This window comes from Mobula birostris, chromosome 22 (genome assembly GCF_030028105.1).
Source record: "Mobula birostris isolate sMobBir1 chromosome 22, sMobBir1.hap1, whole genome shotgun sequence".
NCBI lineage: Eukaryota > Metazoa > Chordata > Chondrichthyes > Myliobatiformes > Myliobatidae > Mobula > Mobula birostris.
The window spans coordinates 55,576,922-55,603,413 of NC_092391.1; the positions used below are offsets into that span (position 1 = coordinate 55,576,922).

A 26,492-nucleotide genomic window follows, 5' to 3' on the forward strand; every position below is an offset into this window, starting at 1 on the left:
TAACATGTCAGACCATGGTCCATCTCTTCAGCCACGATGAGGCCACTCTCAGGGTGGAGGACCATCCCCTCATATTCTGTCCAGGTAGCTTCCAACCTGATGGCATGAGCATCGATTTCCTCTTCTGTAAATTTTTCCTGTTCCTCCTTCCCTCTTCTTCAATTCTTCACTTATCTTGTTTCCTTATCTGCCTATCACCTCCCCCTGGGTCCCTTCCTCCTTCCTTTTCTCCCATGGTCCACTCTCCTCTCCAATCAGATTCCTTCCTCTCCAGTCCTTTATCTGTTCCACCAATCACCTCCCAGCTTCTTTCTTCACCAGCCCCCCTACCCACCTGGCTTCACCTATCACCTTTTAACTTGTTTTCTTTCCCCTCCCCCCACCCTTTTTATTCTGGCATCTTACCCTTTCCTTTCAGTCCTAAAGAAGAGTCTTGGCCTGAAAGGTCGACTGTTTATTCCTCTCCATAGATGCTGCCTGACCTGCTGAGTTCCTCCGGCATTTTGTATGTGTGTTGCTCTCCAGCAGCTGCTCAATCTCGTGTTTAATATCGCTGACATATGTTATGAAATTTGTTGTTTTGTGGCAGCAGTACATCACAATACCAAAAAATTACAATAAGAAATATATAAAATAACTTTTTTGTGTGTGTGTGCTGTACTCTGCCAGAGCCTCAGTGACCGCCTTTCAAGAGGTTGTCTTGGAGGAAAGATTCGGTGAGTGGTCCCCCACGTCCTTCTCACAGCGCAGTTTGTTTTTACGAGGCCAAGTTGTGAGCTCAACACTCAACCCGGCACGGATAGAAAGCGTGCCCAGGAGCAGCCCGACTGGATTCAAACTCGGGAACCTTCGCTCCAGAGTCTGGCGCTGATGTCACTGCGCCACCAGCCGGCCTATATATAAAAAAACTAAGTAGTGCAAAAAGAGAGCAAAATTAGTGAGGTGATGTTCATGTGTTCATGGGCTGTTCAGAGATCGGATGGTGGAGGGAAAGAAGCTGTTCCTGAAGTGTTGAGAGTTGCTCGTCAGGCTTCTGTCCTTCCTCTCTGACGGACGTAACGAACAGAGGGCCTGTTCTGAGGTAGTAAGGTCCTTCATGATGGATGCTACCATCTGCACTGTGAGAGAGAGAGTGGGGCAGCAAGCTAAACGTGTGTCCTTGAGGGCCGTCTATGTTGATCATAAAATGATGAGTGTGTCTCTTCAGTCTCCAGTGGTAGTGTTGAGAAGAGAGCATGGGAGACCAGAGCCAGTGTAGATCGGAAGTCATATCTCCGCTCGCTGGCGATCAACACAGGCACACCTCACGGATGCATGCGTAGCCCTCTGCTCTACTCCCACTGGCTTTATACACGTTGAAGTGTAATGATGCCATTGAGGAGCACTGCCACAGGAAAGCAGCATCCACCAACAAGGACTCCCACCATCCGGGCCATGCTCTCTTCTCACTACCACCATCGGGCAGGAGATGGAGGAGCCTCAGGTCCCACACCACCAGGTTCAGGAACAGCTATTACCCCCCAACCATCAGGCTCCTGAACCAGTGTGGATAATTTCACTTACCTCAACTCTGAAATGATTCCACAATCTACAGACTCCAATCTCCTGTTCTGCCTTTCAAGGACTTTGCAACAACTCTTATTCTCAATATTATTTATTATTTATTTACATCGCTTCTCGGCCTTTTGGCTAAGATCAAGTGTAGTATCTGTTCTTATCAGACCAGAAGGCGGAGGACCAGAGTTCGCGCTGACGCAGGGGTGGATCCTAATGCTGATTGGCCTCCAATCTAACACCCCATACCAGCGACGACAGCAGTGAGGAAGATGGCAGCAGCGAGCAGTGCATCGGCTCGAGGCCCGGGTATCAAGAACACTGTCAGGCTGACAGTGCGAGACCAGAACGGGGGCACCGGCTTCACCCGAGAGACCTTCATCCGGAAGGTCTTGATGGAATGCTGCGGATTTACGCCCGACGACATCTATTGCGTCCAGGACTTCGCAGGTTTCTTCGATGTCACTTTCCGGCAGGCTGCAGGGTGGCAGAAGCTGTACCAGCAGCTTCAGCTGAAGGGGACAGAGGCGCCGCTGTCGCTGCTGAAAGCACAGCCCCTCTTTGCAACGGCTACGCAACAGGAAAGGACAATCACGGTGCACATGTTCAACCCGCACGTGCCAGTGGTAGATGTCCTTACATTCCTCGCTCGGTATGTGGAGAGCGTAGGAACACCAGCAGACGTGAAGGACGGACTGGGAATCTGGACCAGCAAACGGCAGGTGAAGGTGAAGCTGAGGTTGGATTCCAACGGCGGCGTCATCCACCCCCCCCCCCCGTCTTCGCCATCGGAGGGAACCGAGGGTACATGGTGTACACGGGACAACCCAGGGTGTGCCGAAACTGCGGCAAGGAAGGGCACATCGCAGCCCAGCGCAGGGTGGTGATGTGCAAGAACTGTAAAGCCGAAGGCCACCTGACCAAAGACTGCACGCAGGCCAAGTCCTGCAACCTTTGCGGACAGGCTGGCCACCTGTACAGAGCCCGCCCGAGGCGTGGGGGCACCTACGCACAGGCGACCAGGGGAGGTGCTGGCCCTGAAAGGGCCCAGGCAGATGCGGACGTACCCGCCAGCGCTGCAGACCAGGCACCCGACAGGACGGATGACGAGACCAGGGAGGAAGGTGCAAGCACCCCAAGACCTGCCACCCCCCTGCAGACCCTCCAGGACCAGGCAAACGACGAGCAGGAGTCCATGGAGGAGGGGAGAGCTGAGGCGGAAACCGAATGGAAGGTCGTCAAACGCAAAAAGACCCAAAAGGCGGCGGCCAAGCGACAGAAGGCGGAGCAACACAAGAAAAGGGCAGGGAACCACACAGCCCCTGGTACCCTGTCCTCTTCAGAGGAGGAAGGAGTTGGGGGAGGCCAGCAGCCCTGGCGGAGGAGACAGCTGGCAGAACAGGTGGAGAGGAGGAGAGAGGAGGGAGAAGGTCTGCTGGCCACCCCCCAAGTACAGGAGACAGAGAGCAGCAGAAACACACAGCTCCGGGAATCCGGGAGCAGAGCCACGGCCGGCACCCAGCAGCCGGAAGGGGAAGCAGCCCAGGAAGTCAACAAACCCCCCGGGCCCAGAACCAGAACGGCCACACACGGAGGAGTACTACCAGCAGTACCTGAGCCCACAGGAGGTGGAAAACTTCACAAAGGCGGTGGGAATGAAGGCTCAGGATGGCAAGGGTGAGGACGGAGAGCAGCCAAAATAAAAGACTTACAACGATGGCAGACCTTAAATTGGCGTGCTTGTACGTGCGAAGTTTGAAGAGTACTGGGCGATGCGTCAGCACGCTCCAGTACCTGGACACTGTAAAGACCGACGTGACCTTCCTCCAGGAGTGCGGACTACCACATCTCCGTAACTACCGGAGGTGGTCACGGTGGTGGAGAAAAGGTTTGTCTGTGTGGTCGGGGGGCAACGATTGTCGCGCTTCCGGCCTGGGGATTCTGCTGCGGGGAGGCAACTTCTCAATCACCCAAGTTAAAGAGGTGGTTGCGGGGCGCCTCCTGGTAGCAGACGTCAAATACCGGGGCACTCTGCTCCGGCTGATCAATGTGTACGCCTCCCCCGTGCGGAGCGAGCGGCTGACCGTCTTCGAGCAGCTCCCAAAGCTGCTGGTGACGTTCCAGCCAGTCGTTCTGGCCGGAGACTTCAACCGCACCATTGATGCGGCTGGAGGACCCGGCAGCGCCGACGGCAGGCTGGACAGTACCTCTAGACTCCTGAGGGTAACGGTGAAGACAGCCAAGCTGCGCGACGCCTTTGGCACCCCCACAGGTGGAGCACAGCCGCAAGCCACCTGGACACGATCGGACGGCTCAGCCCGCTCCTGGATTGACTTCCTCTTCCTGTCTGAGTCCCTCACGGTCAGGTCCACCGACGTCACGCCGGTGTTCTTCTCTGACCACTGCCTTCTGAGAGCCACCTGTCGCTTACGGGAGGCCCAGAAGGCAGGCAGGGGGACTTGGAAGCTGAATGTAAAGCTGCTGACCCCAGAGAACATCGAGGAACTAGAGAGGGAGTACACAGGTTGGAGAACCTTGAAAGCCTTCTTTGATTCCCCGGTTCACTGGTGGGAAGCCACCAAGGAGAACATTAAGAGGTTCTGCATCCGCAAGGGTATCCAGAAAGCAAGGCAGGAGCAGAGGGAACTGCGTAAACTCCAGACAGAGTGCAGCAACTTCTTCTGCAGTCAAAGGGGGTGGATGTCGGGGGGGGAATTGCGAGAGGTGAAGGGCCGGCAAGCCCAGCACCTCGCCGCCAAATCCTCCAAGATCATCTTCCGATCAAGGGTCCAAACCGTGGAGCAGGACGAGACGTGCTCATGCTTCTTCTTCCAGAAGGTGCACAGGGGGAGCTGTGTGATCCACAACCTTAAGGAAGAGGACGGCTCAGTCGCGTCCTTGCAGACCGACATACTGAGGATCTGCAAGTCCTTCTATGCCGGTCTGTACGACGAAAAGGCCACAGAATCCACAGCCTCCCGCAACTTCCTGTCGTCTATCACGCAGGTCTTAGACGACGGCAAGCCGGAGAGTCTGGATCAGCCACTGACCCTGGACGAGCTGACAGGCTCCATCCATTCCTTTGGGTTGGGTAAGACTCCCGGAAGCGACGGCTTACTGGCTGAGTTGTACTCGGCTCTGTGGAACTGGATGGGCCCAGACCTGCTGGAAGTGTACAACGCTATGCTTCTGGCCGGCAGTATGCCTGAGTCCATGAGGAAGGGCATCATCACCCTCATCTACAAGTAGAAGGGGGAAAGGGAGGACATTAGAAATTGGAGACCCATCTCTCTCCTGAATGTGGACTACAAGATCCTGTCCAAGGCTATCGCCAACAGGGTCAAGTCTGCTCTAGGACAGGTGATTCACCCAGACCAAACCTGTGCTGTACCGGGTAGGAAGATCTCAGACAGCCTCACGTTGCTGAGGGACACCATCGCCTACGTGCAGGACAGGGGGGTGGACGCCTGCCTGGTCAGCTTGGACCAGGAGAAAGCCTTCGACAGGATATCGCACACGTACATGGCGGATGTGCTCTCCAAAATGGGATTTGGGGAGGGAATCCGGAAGTGGATCAGACTGCTCTACACAGACATCCGTAGTGCAGTCCAGGTCAACGGGTGGGAAACAGACAGCTTCCCCATCAGGTCTGGAGTCAGGCAGGGCTGTCCCCTCTCCCCTGTCTTGTTTGTGTGCTGCATAGAACCCTTTGCGGAAGCCATCAGGAGGGATGAGGGCATAAGAGGGGTGACGCTGCCAGGCAGTGGAGGGACCCAGGTGAAAACCTCCCTGTACATGGACAACGTCACCGTCTTCTGCTCTGATCCAAGGTCAGTTCGCAGGTTGATTGGCACCTGCGAACAGTTCGAGCTGGCGTCGGGGGCCAGGGTCAACCGCACGAAAAGCGAAGCAATGTTCTTCGGCAACTGGCCCGACCAATCCAGCGCCCCCTTCACCATCAGGTCTGACCACGTGAAGGTGTTGGGGATTTGGTTCGGAGGGGCTGAAGTGTGCAACAAGAACTAGCAGGAGCGGACTGCCAAGGTGAAACAGAAACTGGGACTGTGGGGAGGGCGCTCCCTGTCAATAACGGGCAAGAACCTGGTCATCAGGTGTGAGGTGCTCTCAGGGCTGCTGTACTTGGCGGAGGTCTGGCCCGTCCCCCGCTCCTACAGCTCGGAAATCACCCGAGCTGTCTTCAGATTCGTCTGGGGATCCAAGATGGAGCGGGTGAGACAGACCGTCATGCACAAGTCCCTGGACAACGGGGGCAAGATCGTCCCCAATGTCGCCCTCACCCTGATGGCCAGCTTTGTATGTGGCTGCATCAGGTTGTGTGTAGAACCCAGGTATGTGGGCACCAAGTACCACTATGTGCCCAGGTTCTACCTGTCGCCCTGGCTACGAAGGATGGGTCTGGCCCCACTCCCGCACAACGCCCCAGTCAGCTGGTCGTTGCTGGCATACCTGTCCTACGTAGCAAAGTTCTTCCAGGAGAACGCCTTTGACCACAAGGCCATCAGGCAGTGGTCGGCACGAAGTGTCCTGCAGGCACTACAGGAGAAGGATGTGATGGACACAGTGGGGTGGTTCCCTGAGCAGACTGTCCAGTTCATCTGGCAAAATGCCTCATCGCCAGATCTCACCAACAGGCACCAAGACCTCGCCTGGCTGGCGGTGAGAGGAGCCCTCCCAGTCAGAACCCTCCTGTACGCCCGGAACGTTGTCTCCACACCCCACTGCCCACGGGAGGACTGCAGTGAGGAGGAGTCTGTGACCCACCTCTTTGCACACTGCCAGTTCGCAAAGAGGGTGTGGAGGAGGATGGACGGGCTAGTGTCACGTTTCATCCCCAGCAGCTGCGTAACAGAGGACTCTCTGATCTACGGGCTGTTCCCGGGGATGCACACGGAGACCAACATCCGGTGCTGCTGGCAGATCATCAACTCGGTGAAAGACGCCCTTTGGTCAGCCCGAAACTTGATGATCTTCCAGCACATGGAGATGTCCGTGGGAGAATGCTGCCGACTGGCACACTCTCGGCTGCAGGAGTACGTGCTGAGGGACGCACTGAAACTTGGTGCAGCCACCGCAAGGGCCCGGTGGGGAAGGACCACAGTATAGGTTTCTCCACCCGTGGGTGCGGGAGGGGTCGGTGGTCGGGGAGTATACCCCTCAACAATGATATGGTAAGCTGAACTACTGGAGTGCCACGTGGGGGGCTATAAATACGGATATGTACTGAGTATAATGGAAACGTATGTAAAGGATGAAAAGTTATTGAATGGTTTATTGTATATATTTATTTTTGAATAAAGTATATTTTGAAATTTAAAAATAATTATTTATTTACATAGTGGACCGAAGGGCCTGTATTGTGCTGTTGGTTTTCTATTTTTTTTGTATTTGTACAGTTTGTCTTATGCACATTGGTTGGTTGTTCATAGATTTTCATCGACTCTGTTGTGTTTCTTTGTACTTACTGTGAATGCCCATAAAAAATGAATCTCAGGATTGTATAAGACCATAAGATATAGGAGCAAAATTAAGCCATTTGGCCCATCAAGTCTGTTCCACCATTTCATCATGGCTGATCCATTTTCCCTCTCAGCCCCAATCTCCTGCCTTCTCCCCGTATCCCTTCATGCCCTGACCAATCAAGAATCTATCAACTTCCGCCTTAAATATACCCACTGACTTGGCCTCCACAGCCGCCTGTGGCAACGAATTCCACAGATTCACCACTCTCTGGCTGAAGAAATTCCTCCTCATCTCCATTCTAAACAGATGCCCCTCTATTCTGAGGCTGTGTCCTCTGGCTTAGACTCTCCTACCACAGGAAATATTCTCTGCACATTCACTCTATCAAGAATGTAGTCCTACGGCTTCATAAGACACTTATCAGACCACAAGGAGTATTGTGAGCAGTTTTGGGCCCCTTATCTAAGAATGTATGTGCTGACTTTGGAGGGAGTTCAAAAGTGGTTCACAAAAATGATTCCAGAATTGATGGCTTGTCATATGAGGAACGTTTGATGGCTCCGGGCCTGTATTCACTGGAATTCAGAAGAATGAGGAGGATCTCACTGAATCCTATCGAATTTTGAACGGCCTTGGTAGATTGGATGTGGAGAAGATGTTTTCTATGGTGAAGGAGCCTAAGACCAGAGGACACAGCCTCAGAATAGAGAGACATCCATTTCGAGATGAGGAGGAATTTCTTTAGCCAGAAAGTGGTGAATTTGTGGAATTCATTGTCATAGGTGGCTGTGGAGGCCAAGTCATTGGGTATATTTAAAGGAGAGGTTTATAGATTCTTTATAAGAATTCCGTGCTCCCACCACTCTCTGTGTCTAAAAAAAGAATAACCTTTGACATCCCCCCTATATTTTCCCAGTCACCTGAAAATTATGCCGCCTTGTATGAAATATTTCTGCCCTGAGATAAGGTTCACTTTATCATCTTACACACCTTTATCAAGTCACCTTTTCCCCTCCACAGTGAAAAGCCCCAGCTTGCTCAACCTTTCCTCATAAGACAGGCTCTTTATCCTGGCCTAATCCAACCCGATTGGCTGTAGCAGTATTGAGGGAGGGGGGTTTGAATGTCTTCTAACCCAGGGCCCTAAAAGTACAAGTACATGGTTCCCTAAAAGTGGCATTCTGGGTAAGACCATAAGATATAGCAGCAGAATTAGGCCATTCGGCCCATCGTGTTTGCTCCACCATTTCACCGTGGCTGATCCATTTTCCCTCTCAGCCCCAATTTCCTGACTTCTTCCCTTATCCTTTCGTGTCCTGACCAATCAAGAATCTATCAACCTCTGCTTTAAATATACCCAATGACTTGGCCTCCACAGCCGCCTGTGGCAACGAATTCCACAGATTCACCACTCTCTGGCTAAAGATAATCCTCCTCATCTCCATTATAAATGGAGGACCCTCTATTCTGAGGCTGTCCCCTCTGGTCTTAGACTCTCCCACCATAGGAAGCATCCTCTCCGCGTCCTCTCTACGAGGCCTTTCACTATTCAATAGGTTTCAATGAGCCATCAAACACTCTTGATATGACAAGCCATTCAACCCTGGAATCATTTTTGTCAACCTCCTTTGAACCCTCTTCACATCCTTTATAAGATAAGGAGCCCAAACTGCTCACAATACACTGTGAGGCCTCACCAGTGCTTTATAAAGTCTCAGCATTACATCCTTGCGTTTATATTCTAGTCCTCTTGATGACATATATGTACCTTGATAATAATTTTACTTTGAACTTTGTATGCCTGCAAGAAAATATTCTCAGGCTTGTACGTGGTGACATATACTGTATGTACTTCTATGCGGTGGTGTGCTGGGGCAATGGCATCAATATGGGTGATGCCAACAGGCTCAGTAAACTGATTAGAAAGGCTGGCTCTGTCACAGGAGTCAAACCGGACACACTGGAGACTCTGGTAGAACAAGGGGGCCCTGCGGAAAATCCTGGCAATTCTGGACAGGGTTTCTCACCGTCTGCGTGCCACCTTGGCTGAACAGAGGAGCACTTTTAGTAATAGACGAAGACAACTGCGCTGCTCCAAGGAGCACTATATGAGGTCTTTCTTACTCCCAGCCGTTAGGCTCTATAATGAATCAACCTGCGGCCGGGGGAGTGATGGCCTCCTCCAGTGAGACTGTTAGTGGTAACTTATTTTCATTCTTGCTACTTCTCTTCTGATATTTGTATCTGTGCATTTGTAATGCTACCGTGACACTGTAATTTCCTTTGGGATCAGTAAGGTATCTATCCGTCTATGATGAGAAATGTACTTTGAAAGAGTGGCTTTCCTTTGTGGTTTTCTCCGCTCTGGGCCTGGCTGGCACCTGATTTTCGGTTTGTGTTACAGTGAAAGGGACCCTCAGTGAAGACACCATCCGCCTCTTCCTGCAACAGATCGTTGGGGCCATGAAGATGCTTCACAGCAAGGGGGTTATCCACCGTGACCTGAAACCACAGAACATCCTGCTGTCCCACGTCGGGGGGCGGAAATCCAATCCCAACAACATCCGCATCAAGATAGGTAGGAGACGGCTCTATCCTCTCTCGGGGCTCGCAGCTATCTGTGCAGGGAATGGTGGGCTTAGTACAGTGTCATAAACAAACGTCATCTCAGCCTTCATTAATTCTGGCATCTCAAATGAGGGAGATTAAAAACTAAAGGTTTCCTCCCCTGAGGGATCCACGGCAATTAGAATGAGGCTTTGTAAGGTTAGACAGAACTTGGAGCATTGTGACAGGCTCTGGGCCCCTTTTCTGAGAATGGTGGCAGAGTGGAGATACCTGTTCCCTCCGCTAGACTGCAGGTCACCCTTGGGCAAGGTGTAGCACCTGCTTAGCCCCCGATCAGGGTCACGTGAAGCCATGGGAGCAGGTGGTGGATGGTCATATGAGCAGCTGGTATATATCACAAGTCCTGGTTATACGACTATTGATACCAGACAGACAATCCCTGAAGAGTATGAACAATGGCTGGTGGTCACCCGTCTTGTAAAGACGCTGCCCAGAAGAAGGCGATGGCAAACCACTTCTATAGAAAAATGTGCCAGGAACAATTTCATGATCGCCGATGGCACATAATGATGATGATCTAAGAAAACGTGGAGAGGGTCCAAAAGAGGTTCACGAGACTGATCTTGGGAATGAAAGGGATTAATGATCGAGGAGTGTTTAACATCTCTGGGCCTGTACTTGCTGGAGTTTAGAAGACTGAGGGGGATCTCAATGAAACCTATCAAATATTGAAAGACCAAGATAGTGGACGTGGAAAGGATGTTTCCTATAGTGGGAGACTCTAGGACCAGAGGGTACGGCTTCAGAACAGAGGGACGTCCATTAAGAACAGAGACGAGGAGGAATTTCTCTAGCCAGAGAGTAGTGAATCTGTGGAATTTGTTGTCGGGAAGACTGTGGAGGCCAAGCCATTGGGTATATTTAAAACAGAGGTTGACAGATTCTTGATTTGTCCCAGGGGAATAGGGTTGAGAGGGATAATAAATCAGCCATGATGAAATGGTGGAGCAGATGCGATGGGCCAAGTGGCCTAATTCTGTCCTATGCTTTATGATCTAATTCTGACATCCAGAATGAGTAAGATCAGCAGACAGAGGGAACTTAGAGCGGTTTATTATTGTCATGTGTACCAAGATAGTCTGAAAGGGTTTTGTTTTGAATGCCACCCATACTGATCATTACAGGGCATTAATACGTCAGCGTAGTAGAAGGAAAAAATAATAACGGTGTGCAAAATAAAAGTGTTAACAGTTACAGACGCCCTGACTAATCAAGAGCCTACCAGCCTCTGCTTTAAAAATACCCAGTGACTAGGCCTCCACAGCTGTCCCTGACAACGAAACCCATCAACGTTGGTGCATTAGTTTTATACCATCAAAGTCGTTCCCATGGCCATTGCAAATGCAATGTTCTGCTACCACTGATTTCTCTGGGTAACCCAAACAGGCACACCTCCTGTGCTCCTTGATGCAGGTTTCCACCATGCGTCCCGTCACAGTTTCTTTAAGGATCGCCAGTATCCTGAAGAGATACCAGATTAATACTGTCCTCAAACCCATAATGAAGCTCAGATCACAGCTTATGCCAGTCAGGGATGACCTGGGACTCAGGACGGCTGGCGTTTATAGGATTCCCTGTGAATGTGGAGCAGCGTATTCGGCCTGTCAGGACACGCACTGGAATCCCCTGCACAAAACTACAGCAAATCATGACGTATGTGAGTGCCGTGCCAATGGCTTTTGTGATCGCCTGGTAAAGGGAGCCACTGAAATAAAACTAGAGGAAAAGAATTTTAACAAAGACGAAGGTCTTTAAGTAAGAACTGGAGTTCCAATTGTAAGCAAGGTAAGCAAGGACAGTGGAAGCCTGATTGGATGAGGACTAACCAATCAGGAGGGTCGGACGATGGGGGTATAAATACCATCAGACTAGACATGCCCAGGCAACATCCCTGATGAAGATGGCAGAGTTTGTCATCAAAACGCTGGTTAAAATCGTTACCTGTACCTGGCTGGAAGCCCAAGAAGAGTATATTCTGCAGATGCTGGAGGAACTCAGCAGGCCAGGCAGCATCTTAGGCTCACTGTTGGCCAGGATTGACCATGGATGTTGCATCCTAACTGATAGGCAGGCCAGGGCAGCACGATATGGAGAGCAAGCAGTTGTCCATGCTGCAGGCTCCCCTTCTCCACACAGCTAAAGAATCCAAAGGAACGACAGAGAGACCGACACAGTCTGGCACCAGCATCAGTGCGAACTCAACCTTGGGGACTCCTGTTCCAGATGTATCCCTCAGGGTTCATTTCAGGAGCCTTCTCCGTGAGTGGGCATAGCCACAAGGCAGTGGAGGATTGAGATCAGAGTTTTCCTTCTAGATGAGCTGCTGAGCCCCACCTGCCCAATGTGACTGGCCAATAACCCACCTTTGCCCTTCACCTGTCAGTAGAAGTGGTTTTAGTAGCTGAGCCACATGTGAATGCCAAGGGCAGGAACTGGTTGGCAAAGGCTATTGAGACGCACGCCATTGGGAGCATTTAATAGGAAGTGCGTGGGTCTGTGGACTCTTTGGTTAATGGTAGGTGTCCATAGCACAAACAAGGATGGGAACCCCTGATGTAATGGGAGCTTATCCCCACTACCTCCCCCCGGCTGTCACATCCTTAAGGGACGTGGGCAGCATCTGTGGAAATGGATAAACAGTCAAAGTTTTGGGCCGAGATCCACAATGAGGCCATATCGCGGTAGATTGTGAGGCCAAGAGTCCATCTTATCAGACTGCAGAACCATTTAATAGTCTTATTACAGCAAGGAAAATGTTGTCTTTGAACTTGGTGGCAGGTGCTTTCAAGTTTTGTATCTTCTGACCGATGGGAGAGGGGCAGAGAGAGAATGTCTGTGGTGGGTGGGAGCTTTTGTTGCTGGCTGCATTACCAAGGCAGCAAGAAGTGTGGGCAGAGTGGAGTCAAGCACTAGAGCTGGAACGGCTGACGTGGGGCTGACACCCTCTTCCAATGGCCGTAACTTAGACTGTTCCCTTCTCTTTGAACGCAGCTGACTTCGGCTTTGCCCGATACCTGCAGAGCAACATGCTGGCAGCGACCTTGTGCGGATCGCCCATGTACATGGTGAGTACTCTCCATCGTCCATCGTTACTGAGAACCTTTAGAATGTCTGTGGTCTTCGGGGTGACATTACGGCTCCCTATAGCCCTGGTTATCACTACACCTGAGTTATTAGTTATTTATACAGAAATGCATCGTGAAACAGGCCCTACGGGCCCTTCAAGCTGCTGCACTCAGCGACCCCCATTTAACCCTTGCCTAGCCGCGGGACAGTTTACAGTGACAAATTAACCTACTAACCGGTATGTCTTTGGACTGTGGGAGGAAACCAGAGCACCCGGAGGAAACCCACGTCCCACTGGGAGAATGTACAATCTCCTCACGGATGACACTGGAATGGAACTCCGAACTCCGATGCCCCAAGTTGTAGTAGTGTCGCACTAACTGCTTACTCTACCGTATCTCTGCTCTTTGAGATTGTACGGAGTTTTTTATATCCACGGGTGATGATTAACATTTCGTTAAGTACGGAAGCCCTCCAACCTTGCGGCAGCCCCTTGGTTAGCTGTCCGTCCCCGGTGAGTTTGTCTGCCTTCCAAAGCTCGCAACAATATGGTTGACTCTTGACGGCCCCCCGCGGTGGACATGGTGAATTACTACATTGCAGCAAGGTGGCAGCCCTCCACCGTCTGCCTGAGGGCAGCTAGAGAAGGGTAATCCAGTCCAGTGCGGAAGTCTTAGGCACATATATATAGCTTGGGTGCCGAAGGCTTTTTCACCATGCTGTATTTGTCAACGTGGAGCGCAGAGAGAGTTTGTAAAACTGGCAGGAGCAAAGGACACTGGGAATGGCGAGGGTGGAATGCCGTGGGAGGGGTGTGGCACAGGTGGCAGAGAAGGAGTGCCAGGATGGGGTGTTGGCACGGGTGCAGACTCATCCAGCGCCGTGGGAGGGGTGTGAGACAGGGGGCAGAGAAGGAGTGCCGGGGTGAGGAGGGGGTGTCGCAGGTGCAGACTCACCCAGTCCCGAGACACCAAGAAAGGTCATTTGATTCCAAACGATTGGTTTATTGATCATTGCAGAATGTTTCTCTGGTGCTTCCCACTCCCTCCCCACTCCCTTCCCCCTTTCCCAACCATGATTCCCCTCTCCCTGCTTCCTCCCCACTCTCTGTCCCCAGTAGAGACCCAGATCAGAATCAGGTTTATCATCACTCACATATGGCATGATTTTTTCTTGTGACAGCAGTACAGTGCAATACGTAAAATTACAAGAGTACTGTGCAATAGTCTCAGGCACCCTAGCTATATATACAGTACAAGTGCCTAAAGCTTTTACACAGAACTGTAGATGAGGAGGAATTTCTTCAGCCAGAGAGTGGTGAATCTGTGGAATTCTGTGCCACAGACGGCTGTGGGGGCCAAGTCATTGAGTATATTTTAAGTGGAGGTTGATAGGTTCTCGATTAGTTAGGGTGTCAAAGGTTTCAGGAAGAAGACAGGAGAATGGGGTTGGGAGGGATAATAAATCAGTCACGATGAGATGGCGGAGCAGACTCGATGGGCCGAATGGCTCAATTCTTGTCCTACGTCTTGCGGTTTCATGAATAAGTGAAGCTAATCTTTGTCTTTACAGTAAGGAGGATAGTTTTGACAGTGGGTGTATCCAAAGCAGTTGAACCCAATGACCTACAAATCTGCAGTTAATACTTCGTAGACCAACAGATTATCTATGGTGGAATACTGATGACGGATTTAATGAACTGGGATAAAGTTCACAGTACAAGCCACTGCCTGAACCTTGGCCCAGAACAGTTCAGGAATTAACAATTGCATTAAGGGCCAGAGAGGTCCACAGCATAATTATACACTGTCAGTATTTTAGTCGGAATGCTGGGGATATTGAACACATGAAGCTCCTCAGGGACAGAATCGCAATTATTACTCCTGTTTGAATCATTCCTTCAGAACATGAATTGATTACTGTAGATGGGAGGTTATGTTGAAGTTGTACAAGACATTGGTGAGGCCTAATTTGGAGTATTGTCTGCAGTTTTGTCACCTACCGACAGGAAAGATATAAATAAGGTTGAAAGACTACAGAGAAAATTTATGAGGATGTTGCCCGGTCTGGAGGTCCTGAGTTATAAGGCAAGATTGAATAGGTTAGGACTTTATTCTACGGAATGTAGAAGATTGAGGGGAGATCTAATAGAGGTGTACAAAATTAATGGGGTATAGATAGGGCAAATGCAAGCAGGCTTTTTCCAATGAGGTTGGGTGGGACTACAACTGGAGGTCTTGGGTTAAGGGTGAAAGGTGAAAAGTTTAAAGGGAACATGAGGGGAAACTTCTTCACTCAGAGGGTGGTGAGAGTGCGAGAGGCAGGTACTGAATTAATTTCGATATTTAAGTGAAACTTGGATAGGTAGATGGTAGGGGTATGGAGGCTATCGTCCCAATGCAGGTTGATAGGAGTAGGCTTTTTAAATGGCTTTGCATGGACTAGATGGGCCAAAGGGCCTGTTTCTGTGCTGTGCTTTTCCCTGACTCTATGACTCTAACATACGACAGTCCAGCACAGTATTACTCTGCCAAGTCCGACTGCGAAAGCAGGAAGATAGGGTATGGGTTTAGCAAATCCGTACCGTAACAACACAGAGTTACAGAAACCCCAACAGAAGCTCCAAAGACCTAATCCTGGAGAGAGCATGGAGAAGGTGAGAAGTGGAGGAAGAAGTACAAGGTGGTAGGTGATTGGTGAAACCAGGAGCGGGGAGGGATGAAGTAAAGAGTTGGGAAATTGATTGGTGAACGAGATAAAAGGCTGGAGAAGGGGGACTCTGACAGGAGAGGACAGAAGACCCTGGAAGGAAGGGGGAGGAGCACTAGCGGAGTGATGGGCAGGTGAGGATATAAGGTGAGAGGGGGAAACAGGAATGAGAATGGTGAAGGAGGTGCAATTACCAGAAGTTCGAGAAATCAATGTTCAGGCATCTGCAGATTTTCTCATCTTTGTGCTCCTTGAAGATGTCCTGGGTACTACAGAGGCTAGTGTCCGTGATGGAGCTGACTGAGTTTACAACTCTCTGCAGCTCCTCCCAGGGAGAGTGAGACAGGACAAACCTTAAACGTTGTGGGATTGGAACCGAGTGAAAGCCAGTGAGTGAGAAGGGCATGTGGTGGAGTGACTGGGCGTCCAACAGATGGGATCACAATCATTTCCTTCACCACTTTGACCTAAGTCAACAGGAGATTTCAAGCTTGAGGGGTTGATTAGCCCCTTCTGAAGCAGATTTCTGACCTCTCGCTGGGACGGAGCCCAATCCAACATGAAGTAGTTTTGGTGGAACGAAGTTAGCCCACTAGGGTTCTCCCAGTTTCTTATTCACTGGGTATCAGGATAGGATGGTTGCTGGTAAGTCTGACATTTAGAGCAGAATTAGGCCATTCAGCCTATCAAGTCTACTCTACCATTTGATCATGGCTCATTTATTTCCCCTCTCAACCCCATTCTCATGCCTTCTCCCTATAATCTTTGCTGGCCAGACTAGTCAATAATTTATGAATCTCTGCTTTAAATATACCCAATGACCTTGCCATCTGTCAGAATAAATTCCACAGGTTCAGCACCTCTGGCTAAAGAAATTTCACCTCATTTACAGTACTGTGTTTAAGTCTCACGCTCCTATATATAGCTAGGGTGCCTAAGACCTTTGCACAGTACTGTAGTAATTTTATGTATTACACTGCTGTAAAAAAAAACAAATTTCATGACGTATGTGAGTGATGATAAACCTGATTCTGATCTGGGTCTCTATTGTGGACTGAGAGTAGGAAGGGGACAGGAAGAGGGGAATCATGGTTGGGAAAAGGGGAAGGGAGAGGTGAGGGAGTCGGAAGCACCAGAGAGACATTCTGTAATGATCACGAAACCAATTGTTTGGAATCAAATGACCTTGCCTGGTGTCTCAGGGCTGGGTGTGTCTGCACCCATGCCAACCCCCACTCCAAGCTGACACTCCTTCTCTGTCACCCGTCCCCACCCCTCCCACGGCGCTCCACCCTCACCATTCCCAACATCCTTTGCTCCTGCCAGATTTACGAACTCACTCTCTACTCCAATACCATAACTTATACACACACGCAATACATAAAGTGCACATATGATACAAGTTGAAGAGTGAACAGTAAACCCTACTGGTGCTTCATATGTGATGAGACCGTATAGGATCCATACATGGTGGCAGGAAGCTCAGTCAAATCCTGACAACTAGAGGAAGAAGCTATTATTATTTTTAGTTTTTCTCAGCTCAAGCTGGTAAAACCTGAAGAACGGCATAGCCCAGCACACTCACTTCTCAACCACTGGAACTTTCAGACCTTTCTGTTAGGCCTTCTGGAGATCAATAAGTGAAAAACACTAGAAATATGCTGAATTAAAGAAGGAAATTGAAAGACTATGGAATATGAACAGGGTATACATTGTCCCAATAGTAATATCTACAATCGGTATCATCCCAAAGGCACTATACAATAGCACTAAACAATCAGACTTACACAGAGTCTGATTGTTTAGTGCTATTGTATAGTGCCTTTGGGATGATACCGATTGTAGATATTACTATTGGGACAATGTATACCCTGTTCATATTCCATAGTCTTTCAATTTCCTTCTTTAATTCAGCATATTTCTAGTGTTTTTCACTTGCTGATTTGTGTATATTGTGTGCATTTGAAATAGCTATATCTAATAACTAAGTTGTTCTTGCTTGTTTATCTTATATTATTATATCCAGCCGATTATTATGGATTGTCCAATCTGTAGTAGTAATGGATTGGTTATAATATAATTTGTGGGATTCTGACTCTAAAACTGGATCAGGCTTGTTGTTATTATTATTATTCAATAATTCACCAGGAGGGAAGAACTTTTGTTCCCAGTGAACTGTAACTATCTTTAATAATTGATTGCAAATGCTTGACATAAGTGAAGAGAGAGTATGGAGTTTTTTCAGACTGAGATATACCATAAGATTTGCAGCAGGATAAATCGATCATCTCAAATCAAATCAATAAGCAAAATCAGAATTACAATCAGGTTTAATATCACTGGCATATGTCGTGAAATTTGTCTTTACAGCAGCAGTACATTGGAATAATAATAGTAGAAAACAACTGTGAATTACAGTAAGTATTAAACAGTTAAATTAAATAGGTAGTGCAAAAATAGAAATAAAAATTAGTGAGGTACTGTTCATGGGTTGAATATCCATTCAGAAATTGGAGGACAGAGGGGAAGAAGCTGTTCCTGAATCGCTGAGTGTGTGTCTTCAGGCTTCTGTACCTCCTTCCTGATGGTATCAATGAGAGAGGGCATGTCCTGGGTGATGGGGGTCCTTAATGAATGGAGGCTGCCTTTTTGAGGCATCGCTCCTTGAAGATGTCCTGGATACTATGGAGGCTGGTGCCCATGATGGAGCTGACTAAGTTTACAACTCCCTGAAGCTTATTTCAGTCCTGTACAGTAGCCCACCCCTCCATACCAGACAGTGATGCAGCCAGTCAGAATGCTCTCCATGGTACATCTGTAGAAATGTGTGACTGTCTGCGGTGAGAAACCAAATCTCCTCAAGCTCCTCATGAAATATAGTCACTGTTTGCCTTTGTTGCTGCTGCACTGATACGTTGGGTCCAGGATAGATCTTCAAAGATGTTGACACCCAGGAACCAGAAACTGCTCACTCTTTCCACTTCTGATCCCTTGTTGAGGACTGACTTATTGATTCCATTAACGCCCCAAAATTCTTGTCTTATTTATTTATTTATTTATTGCTAGTGATTCACCACGGTAACAGGCCCTTCCTGGTACTAAATGCTTTCGGGGTTAAATTGAACCTGACACCAAATTGGTCTCAAAAATACTCTGCAGATGCTGGGGTCAAAGCAACACTTCCGGTAATTCCCTCCCCCTCCCTTCCCCTATCTCAGTTTCACTCTGCCCCCTCCCCCAGCTGCCTACTACCCCCCTCATGGTTCCGCCTCCTTCTACTACCCATTGTGCTTTCCCCTATTCCTTCTTTACCTTTCCTGCCTATCCCCTCCCTGCCTCCCCTCCCCTTTATCTTTCCCCTTACTGGTTTTTCACCTGGAACCTACCAGCCTTCTCCTTCCCATCCTCCCCCCACCTTCTTTATAGAGCCTCTGCCCCTTCCCTCTTCAGTCCTGACGAAGAGTTCCGGCCCGAAACGTCGACTGATCGTTTCCACGGATCGTTCCCAACCTGCTGAGTTCCTCCAGCGTGTTGTGAGTGTCAATTTGGTCTGAAATGTTTTTGGTTTCCGGGGATGCAATCCATCTCTGAGACGACCAGACTTTAATCAATAAGGATGAAAGAGTACAGAGAAAATTGACAAGGATGTTGCTGAAACTTAAGCTTCTGAATTATAGGGAAAGGATGAGTAGGCTGCAGGGATCAGTGCTGGGTCCATTATTGTCATCTGTATCAACTGCTTCAGCAAATTTGCAAATACCATCGAGATCGGGAGTGTAGTAGACAGCGAGGAAGACATTGAAGCTTCCAGCGGGATCAAGACCAACTGGGAAAATGGTGCTGTTGGGCAAAGCATTTTCGATATTCAAAGGGAACTTTTTTCCATTTCCCTAGAAATGTTATTAATCTGTTGCAGGATTTGCATAAAATCATCATCACATTGTACACTCTGCAACTCTTCCTCCAGCAGTAAGTCGACAGTCTAAGCACAGAACAGAGTTTTTAACCCTTTTCTGGGCATTTTGGATAAGCACCAAACTACGAAGTTACACCGTGGCTTTGCAGAGTCCCCGCGACAGCTCCCATTGGACAGTCGGTTTACTATAAGACATAGGATCAGAATTAGGCCATTTGGCCCATCGAGTCTTCTCCACTATTCCATCATGGCTGATTTATTATCCCATGATTCTGTTGCTTTCTCCCCATAATCTTTGATGCCATGACTAGTTAAAAACCTATCAACCTCTGCTTTAAATATACCAAATGACTTGCCCTCCACAGCCACCCGTGGCAACGAATTCCATAGATTTACCATCCTCTGACTAAAGAAATTCCTCCTCATCACTTTTCTAAAGGGACATTCTTCTATTTGGAGGTTGTGCCCTTTGGTCCTAGACTCCCTCACCATAGGAAACATCCTTTCCACATCCACTCTATCTAGGGCATTCAATCCTGATTTGCCGTAGTGCCTCTAACAGCCTCAGGTGATATTGCTCCAATTCAGTGGGTCACCATGGTAATGTAGCGGTTAGCACAAGACCATTAGAGCTCGTCATGTTGGAGTTCAATTCCGGCATCCTCTATTAGAAAGTTCGTACGTCCTTCAAGTATGTGCTTTGGTTTCCTCCCACAGTCCAAAGACGTACCGGTTAGTAGGTTAATTGGTGGTTGTAAATTGTCCTGAGATAAGGCTGGGGTTAAATCGGTGGATTGCTGGGCAGTGCGGTTCAAAGGGGCGGAAGAGCCTGGTCCATGCTGTATCTCTAAGTAAATTGGACAGATTCTGACAGCGGGTTGGGAAGCTGGCTGTGATCTTACAGAATGACAGAGCAATTTATTCCTGTTCCCCTTCCCTCTTGTTAGTTTCTCTCTGTGGTGTCCGCCCAGTGCCTTCCTCCTGCCCAATCTGCCTGCAGAAAGGTTCTCCCTCACCTTCTCGAGCACAGAAACTCACTGACAACCCACATCTGGCGTCTACACGGGACCGTCTGTCCTTGATTACACTTCAGGAAGTCTGTAATTAGTGCTCGGAGTGGGTGTGGGCATTGGAACAATCTTATTATTATTACACTAATCTGACCAGTTCCTCATTTGGAAAGTTGCCTCGGCTCTTCGAGGAGTTTTAACCTCAAACGACAACCCTTCCTCTTGGGGCAGTAATCTGGGAGTATCATCAGAGACCCCCCCCCCCTCCCACCCAGTGACAATGTCTTACTCCATTGGGACACCCACAAGGGGGCAGCACGGGAGCATAACGCTTCGAAGCACCAACTAAACATTTTGTGTCCAAATCCCACTCTGTCAGGAGTTGTACGTTTTTCCCATGACCATGTGGGTTTCCTCCGGGTGCTCCAGTTTCCTCCCACAGTCCAAAGGCGTACCGGTTAGGGATGGTGAGGTGCTGTAGTGTTATGTTGCCACTGGAAGCGTGGTGACCGTTGCAGGTGAGGTCCACAGTGAGTTCTTTAGTCGTGTTGGTGAGCCATTGAACCACATTCGAGGTCAGGATCTCTGATGCACCTCCTGTCGTTAAAGCTGCAACAACAGCTCGGTACAAAGGCAATCAGAAAGGGTAAGACGAGGAAACACTCACCAGTCCTCATAGAGGGATCAGAAGTGGAGAGAGTGAGCAACTTCAAGTTCCTGGGAGTCAGTATCTCTAAACTGGACCCAAAGTATCGATGCAGCTATAAAGAAGCATGACAGCAGCTATATTTCATTAGGAGTTTGAGGAGATTTGGTATGTCACCAAAGACACTCGCAAATTTCTACAGATGTACAGTGGAGAGCATTTTAACTGGCTGCATCACCATCTGATATTGGGGGGGGGGGCCACGTCACAGGATCGAAATAAGCTGCAGAGGGTTGTAAACTCAGTCAGCTCCATCATGGGCACTAGTCTCCGTAGTATCCAGGACATCTTCAAGGGGTGATGCCTCAGAAAGGTGGCCTCCATCATCAAGGACCCCCATCACCCAGGCCATGCCCTCTTCTCATTGCTACCATCAGGAAGGAGGTACAGGAACCTGAAGAGAGACACTCAATGGTTCAGGAACAGCTTCTTCCCCTCTGACATCTGATTTCTGAATGGACATTGAACCCATGAACATCACCTCACTACTTTTTTATTTCTATTTTTGTACTACTTATTTAATTTAACTATTTAATATATATATTTACTGTAATTCGGTTTTTTTTTCTATTATTATGTATGTCCTTGTACTGCTGCTGCAAAGACAACAAATTTCACAACATATGCCAATGATAATAAACCTGTTTTGGATTCGAAATGTGTCCAGGCCTGTGAATCATGTATTAGTCGGCCAGCTGATGTAACTGTTGTCAGACACTGAGACCAGTTATCGTGATGCATTTGGAAAACAGAAACTGGTTTTGTTTATCTTCAAAGAGCAAAAGGAAACCCCAGGCTGAGGACATGAGGAATCTCCACCCTTCCTTCATGGTTTCAGTGTGAAACGTCTTTTCCAACCGCCGCAGGACATACCAAGAAACTTGTCAATTACTCACTCAGTGACCACTTTATTAGGTACCTCCTGACCTAATACAGTGCCACTGAATGGACAGTACTGTGCAAAAAGTCTTAAATCACACACATAGATAGTGGATGCATTAGTGATAATTTTTCAAAACTCTTTAGATTCTGGACTAGTTCCTGAGGATTGGAGGGTGGCTAATGTAACCCCACTTTTTAAAAAAGGAGGGAGGGAGAAATCGGGAAATTATAGACCGGTTAGCCTAACATCGGTGGTGGGGAAACTGCTGGAGTCAGTTATCAAAGATGTGATAACAGCACATTTGGAAAGCGGTGAAATCATCGGACAAAGTCAGCATGGATTTGTGAAAGGAAAATCATGTCTGACGAATCTTATAGAATTTTTTGAGGATGTAACTAGTAGAGTGGATAGGGGAGAACCAGTGGATGTGGTATATTTGGATTTTCAGAAGGCTTTTGACAAGGTCCCACACAGGAGATTAGTGTGCAAACTTAAAGCACACGGTATTGGGGGTAAGGTATTGATGTGGATAGAGAATTGGTTGGCAGACAGGAAGCAAAGAGTGAGAATAAACGGGACCTTTTCAGAATGGCAGGCAGTGACAAGTGGGGTACCGCAAGGCTCAGTGCTGGGACCCCAGTTGTTTACAATATATATTAATGACTTGGATGAGGGAATTAAATGCAGCATCTCTAAGTTTGCAGATGACATGAAGCTGGGTGGCAGTGTGAGCTGTGAGGAGGCAGGGTGACTTGGATAGGTTAGGTGAGTGGGCAAATTCATGGCAGATGCAATTTAATGTGGATAAATGTGAAGTTATCCACTTTGGTGGCAAAAACAGGAAAACAGATTATTATCTGAATGGTAGCCGATTAGGAAAAGGGGAGGTGCAACAAGACCTGGGTGTCATTATACACCAGTCATTGAAAGTGGGCATGCAGGTACAGCAGGCGGTGAAAAAGGCGAATGGTATGCTCTCATTCATAGCAAGAGAATTCGAGTACAGGAGCAGGGAGGTACTACTGCAGTTGTACAAGGCCTTGGTGAGACCACACCTGGAGTACTGTGTGCAGTTTTGGTCCCCTAATCTGAGGAAAGACATTCTTGCCATAGAGGGAGTACAAAGAAGGTTCACCATATTGATCCCTGGGATGGCAGGACTTTCATATGATAAAAGACTGGATCGACTAGGCTTATACTCGTTGGAATTTAGAAGATTGAGGGGGAATCTTATTGAAACGTATAAAATTCTAAAGGGATAGGACAGGCTAGATGCAGGAAGATTGTTCCTGATGTTGGGGAAGTCCAGAACGAGGGGTCACAGTTTGAGGATAAAGGGGAAGCCTTTTAGGACCGAGATTAGGAAAAACTTCTTCACACAGAGAGTGGTGAATCTGTGGAATTCTCTGCCACAGGAAACAGCTGAGGCCAGTTCATTGGCTATATTTAAGAGGGAGTTATATATGGCCCTTGTGGCTAAAGGGATCAGGGGGTATGGAGAGAAGGCAGGTACAGAGTTCTGAGTTGGATGATCAGCCATGATCATACTGAATGGCGGTGCAGGCTCGAAGGGCCGAATGGCCAACTCCTGCACCTATTTTCTATGTTTCTATGTTTCTATAGCTAGGGTACATAATACTTTTACACAGTACTGTATTTGTCAATGTGGAGCGGAGAGCGAGTTTGTAAATCTGATGGGAGTAAAAGATGTTGGGAATGGTGAGGGTAGAGCACATGGGAGGGGTGTGGGACAGTTGACAGAGAAGGAGTGCCAAGGAGTGGGCGGTGGCAAAGGTGCAGACAGACCCAGCCCTGAGACACCAGGCATGGTCTTTTGATTCCAAACAATTGGTTTATTGATCATTACAGAATGTCTCTCTGGTGCTTCCCGCTCCCTCCCCTCTCCCTTCCCCTTTTCCCAACCATGATTCCCCTCTCCCTGTCCCCTTCCCACTCTCAGTCCACAATAGAGACCCAGATCAGAATCAGGTTTATCATCACTCACATATGTCATGAAATGTGTTTTCTTTTGTGACAGTGCAATGCATAAAATTACTACAGTACTGTGCAGAAGTCTTAGCGCCCTAGCTATATATATGTGCCTGAGATTTTTGCACAGTACTGAATGTTTGTGATCTGCTGCTGCTGTAGCCCATCTACTTCAGGGTTCGATGTGTCGCGCATTCGGGGATGCTCTTCTGCACAGCACTGTTGTAACACATGGCTATTTGAGTTACTGTTGCCTTCCTGTCAGCGTGAACCAGTCTGGCCATTGATTAGTCAGGGTGTCAAAGGTTATAGGGAGAAGGCAGGAGAATGAGGTTGAAAAGGATAATAAATCAGCCTTGATGGAATGGCAGAGCTGATTCATAGAGACATAGAAAACCTACAGCACAATACAGGCCCTTCGGCCCACAAAATTGTGCCGAACATGTCCTTACCTTAGAAATTACCTAGGGTTACCCATAGCACTCTATTTTTCTGAGCTCCATGTACCTACCCAGGTGTCTCTTAAAAGACTGTTCCTGAACCTGATTGTGTGAGTTCTGAGGCTCCTGTATCTCCTTCCTGATGGCAGCAGTGAGAAGAGAGCATGGCCTGGGAAGTAGTGTCCCTGATGATGGATGCTGCTTTCCTGCAACAGCGCTCCGTGTAAATGTGCTCAACGGTGGAGAGGCCTTTATCCGTCATGGACTGGGCTGTATCCACTACTTGCAAGCTTTTCTGTTCAAGAGCATTGGTCCAATTTCTCTCTCTGTCACTAGGCACCTGAAGTTATCATGTCCCAGAACTATGATGCCAAGGCTGACCTGTGGAGCATCGGGACTATCGTTTACCAGTGTCTGACAGGCAAAGCTCCCTTCCAGGTATGTACCATTGACCCTGCACATTCTTCCTCGACTGCCTGGTGTGGGATCACTCAAGAGCCCCAGTGAATCAAAGACAAAACCACATGAAGATCCCTGCCAAAAACACATGAAGCACTAAAAACAAGAGATTCTGAAGATGTTGGAAATCCAGAGTAACACACACAGAATGCTGGAGGAACTCAGCAGGTCAGGCAGCGTCTATGGAAATGAACAGACAGTCAACGTTTAAGGCCAATACCCTCCATCGGGACTGGAGAGGAAGGAGGAAAATGCCCGAATAAAAAGGGGGGGAGGGGAAAGAGGACAAGCTGGAAGGTGATAGGATGAAGCCAGGTGGGTGGGAAAGGTCAAGGGCTGGAGAAGAAGGAATCTGATAAGAGAGAGGAGTGGACCATAGCAGAAAGGAAAGGGGGAGGGGACCCAGGGGGAAATAATAGGCTTTCCTTCTCAGTCCTGAAGAAGGGTCTTGGCCTGAAACGTCAGCAGTTTACTCTTTTCCATAGATGCTGCCTGACCTGCTGAGTTCCTCCAGTGATCTGTATGTGTTGAAGTAAAAAGTTTACCTCTGTTGTTAGATTAGTTATCTTTGTTGAACCTGGACCTGTGACTGTAAGATGCTTGACTGATATTCAAAGATCATCCAGTTAGGCCTCAGGTTCCAACTTGGGGTCCACAGACCCCTTGGTTAATGGTAGGGGTCCATGGCATAAAAAAAATGATTGGGAACTCCTGAGTTAGGGAAAATTTACTTGTCAATTAGCTAGCAATGTAGCAGATTACCTGATAATCTCATCAGATGGGGTCCTGGGGTGTGGTATGTCTCGGGTGATGATATCTCCAGGCAACCATGTACATAGACAGTCCCAAGTAACTCTCGGCAAAGCTCAAGTCATTGTCCTGCTGCTGTTATGTGAGAAAGCTCTGAGCCTTTGGGGGTGGAATTGACTGTAAGGCATAGGAGGAGAATGCGGCCTTTCGGCCCATCGAGCCACTCCGCCATTCTGTTGTGGTTGACTTAACCCTCTCCAACCCCATTCTCCTGCTTTCTCCCCATAACCTCTGACGCCCTGATTAATTTTCATAAGTATATTTAAGCTTCTAAAATTGTAACGTCAGTGTCAAAAAAAAGCCAAATCCACTGTGATTCAATGTTGTAAAACAATAAAACATGAAAACTTCCAAGGGGGGGTGGTGAATACTTTTTATAGACACTGTATATGACAGTCCAAACACACAAAGCTATCTGCTTGAGAGAGGGAAATTCCACTGCCCCGAATTGCAGATCAAGATTTGAAATACTAGCACCAAATTCTTTTTGTGATTTACCCCACTAAATGATGAGCTGAGACCGAGGTTATGGGCCGACTCCGCTGTTCCGGGCTCCGAGTCAACGGGACTCAATTTGGTTCGGAATGCTGTTGCTGCTTTTATGTTTGCATGATTTGTGTTTTTTTCCCTCTTTCTTTGTGCTTTGGGTGTTGTTTTTTTTTAATTGGATCCTTTTGGGTTTCTTGTTCTGTGGCTGCCTGTTTGCAGACGAATCTCAAGATTGTATAATTTACATGTCCTTTGATCATAAAATGTACTTTGACTCCTTTGAATGTGTGCCACAGAGGCAGCATCATTCACAACACCCATTACGTCATTCTCTGCAAGAAATCTTCAAAGT

General features: G+C 48.3%; 1 protein-coding gene and 1 pseudogene across 5 annotated transcripts in view; both read left to right on the top strand.

Annotated features, from left to right (window-relative positions):
• The window catches only part of ulk1b (unc-51 like autophagy activating kinase 1), a 129,528-nt gene that overhangs the window by 33,847 nt on the left and 69,189 nt on the right, over positions 1-26,492 (top strand). For all 5 annotated transcript variants that reach the window (XM_072240799.1, XM_072240800.1, XM_072240801.1 and 2 more), the window contains exons 6-8: positions 9,440-9,613; positions 12,655-12,728; positions 24,719-24,820. In XM_072240799.1, the coding sequence (XP_072096900.1) occupies positions 9,440-9,613; positions 12,655-12,728; positions 24,719-24,820 (350 nt within the window). The remainder of the gene's footprint in view (positions 1-9,439; positions 9,614-12,654; positions 12,729-24,718; positions 24,821-26,492) is intronic.
• On the top strand, positions 1,670-1,801 carry LOC140186533 (U2 spliceosomal RNA; annotated as a pseudogene).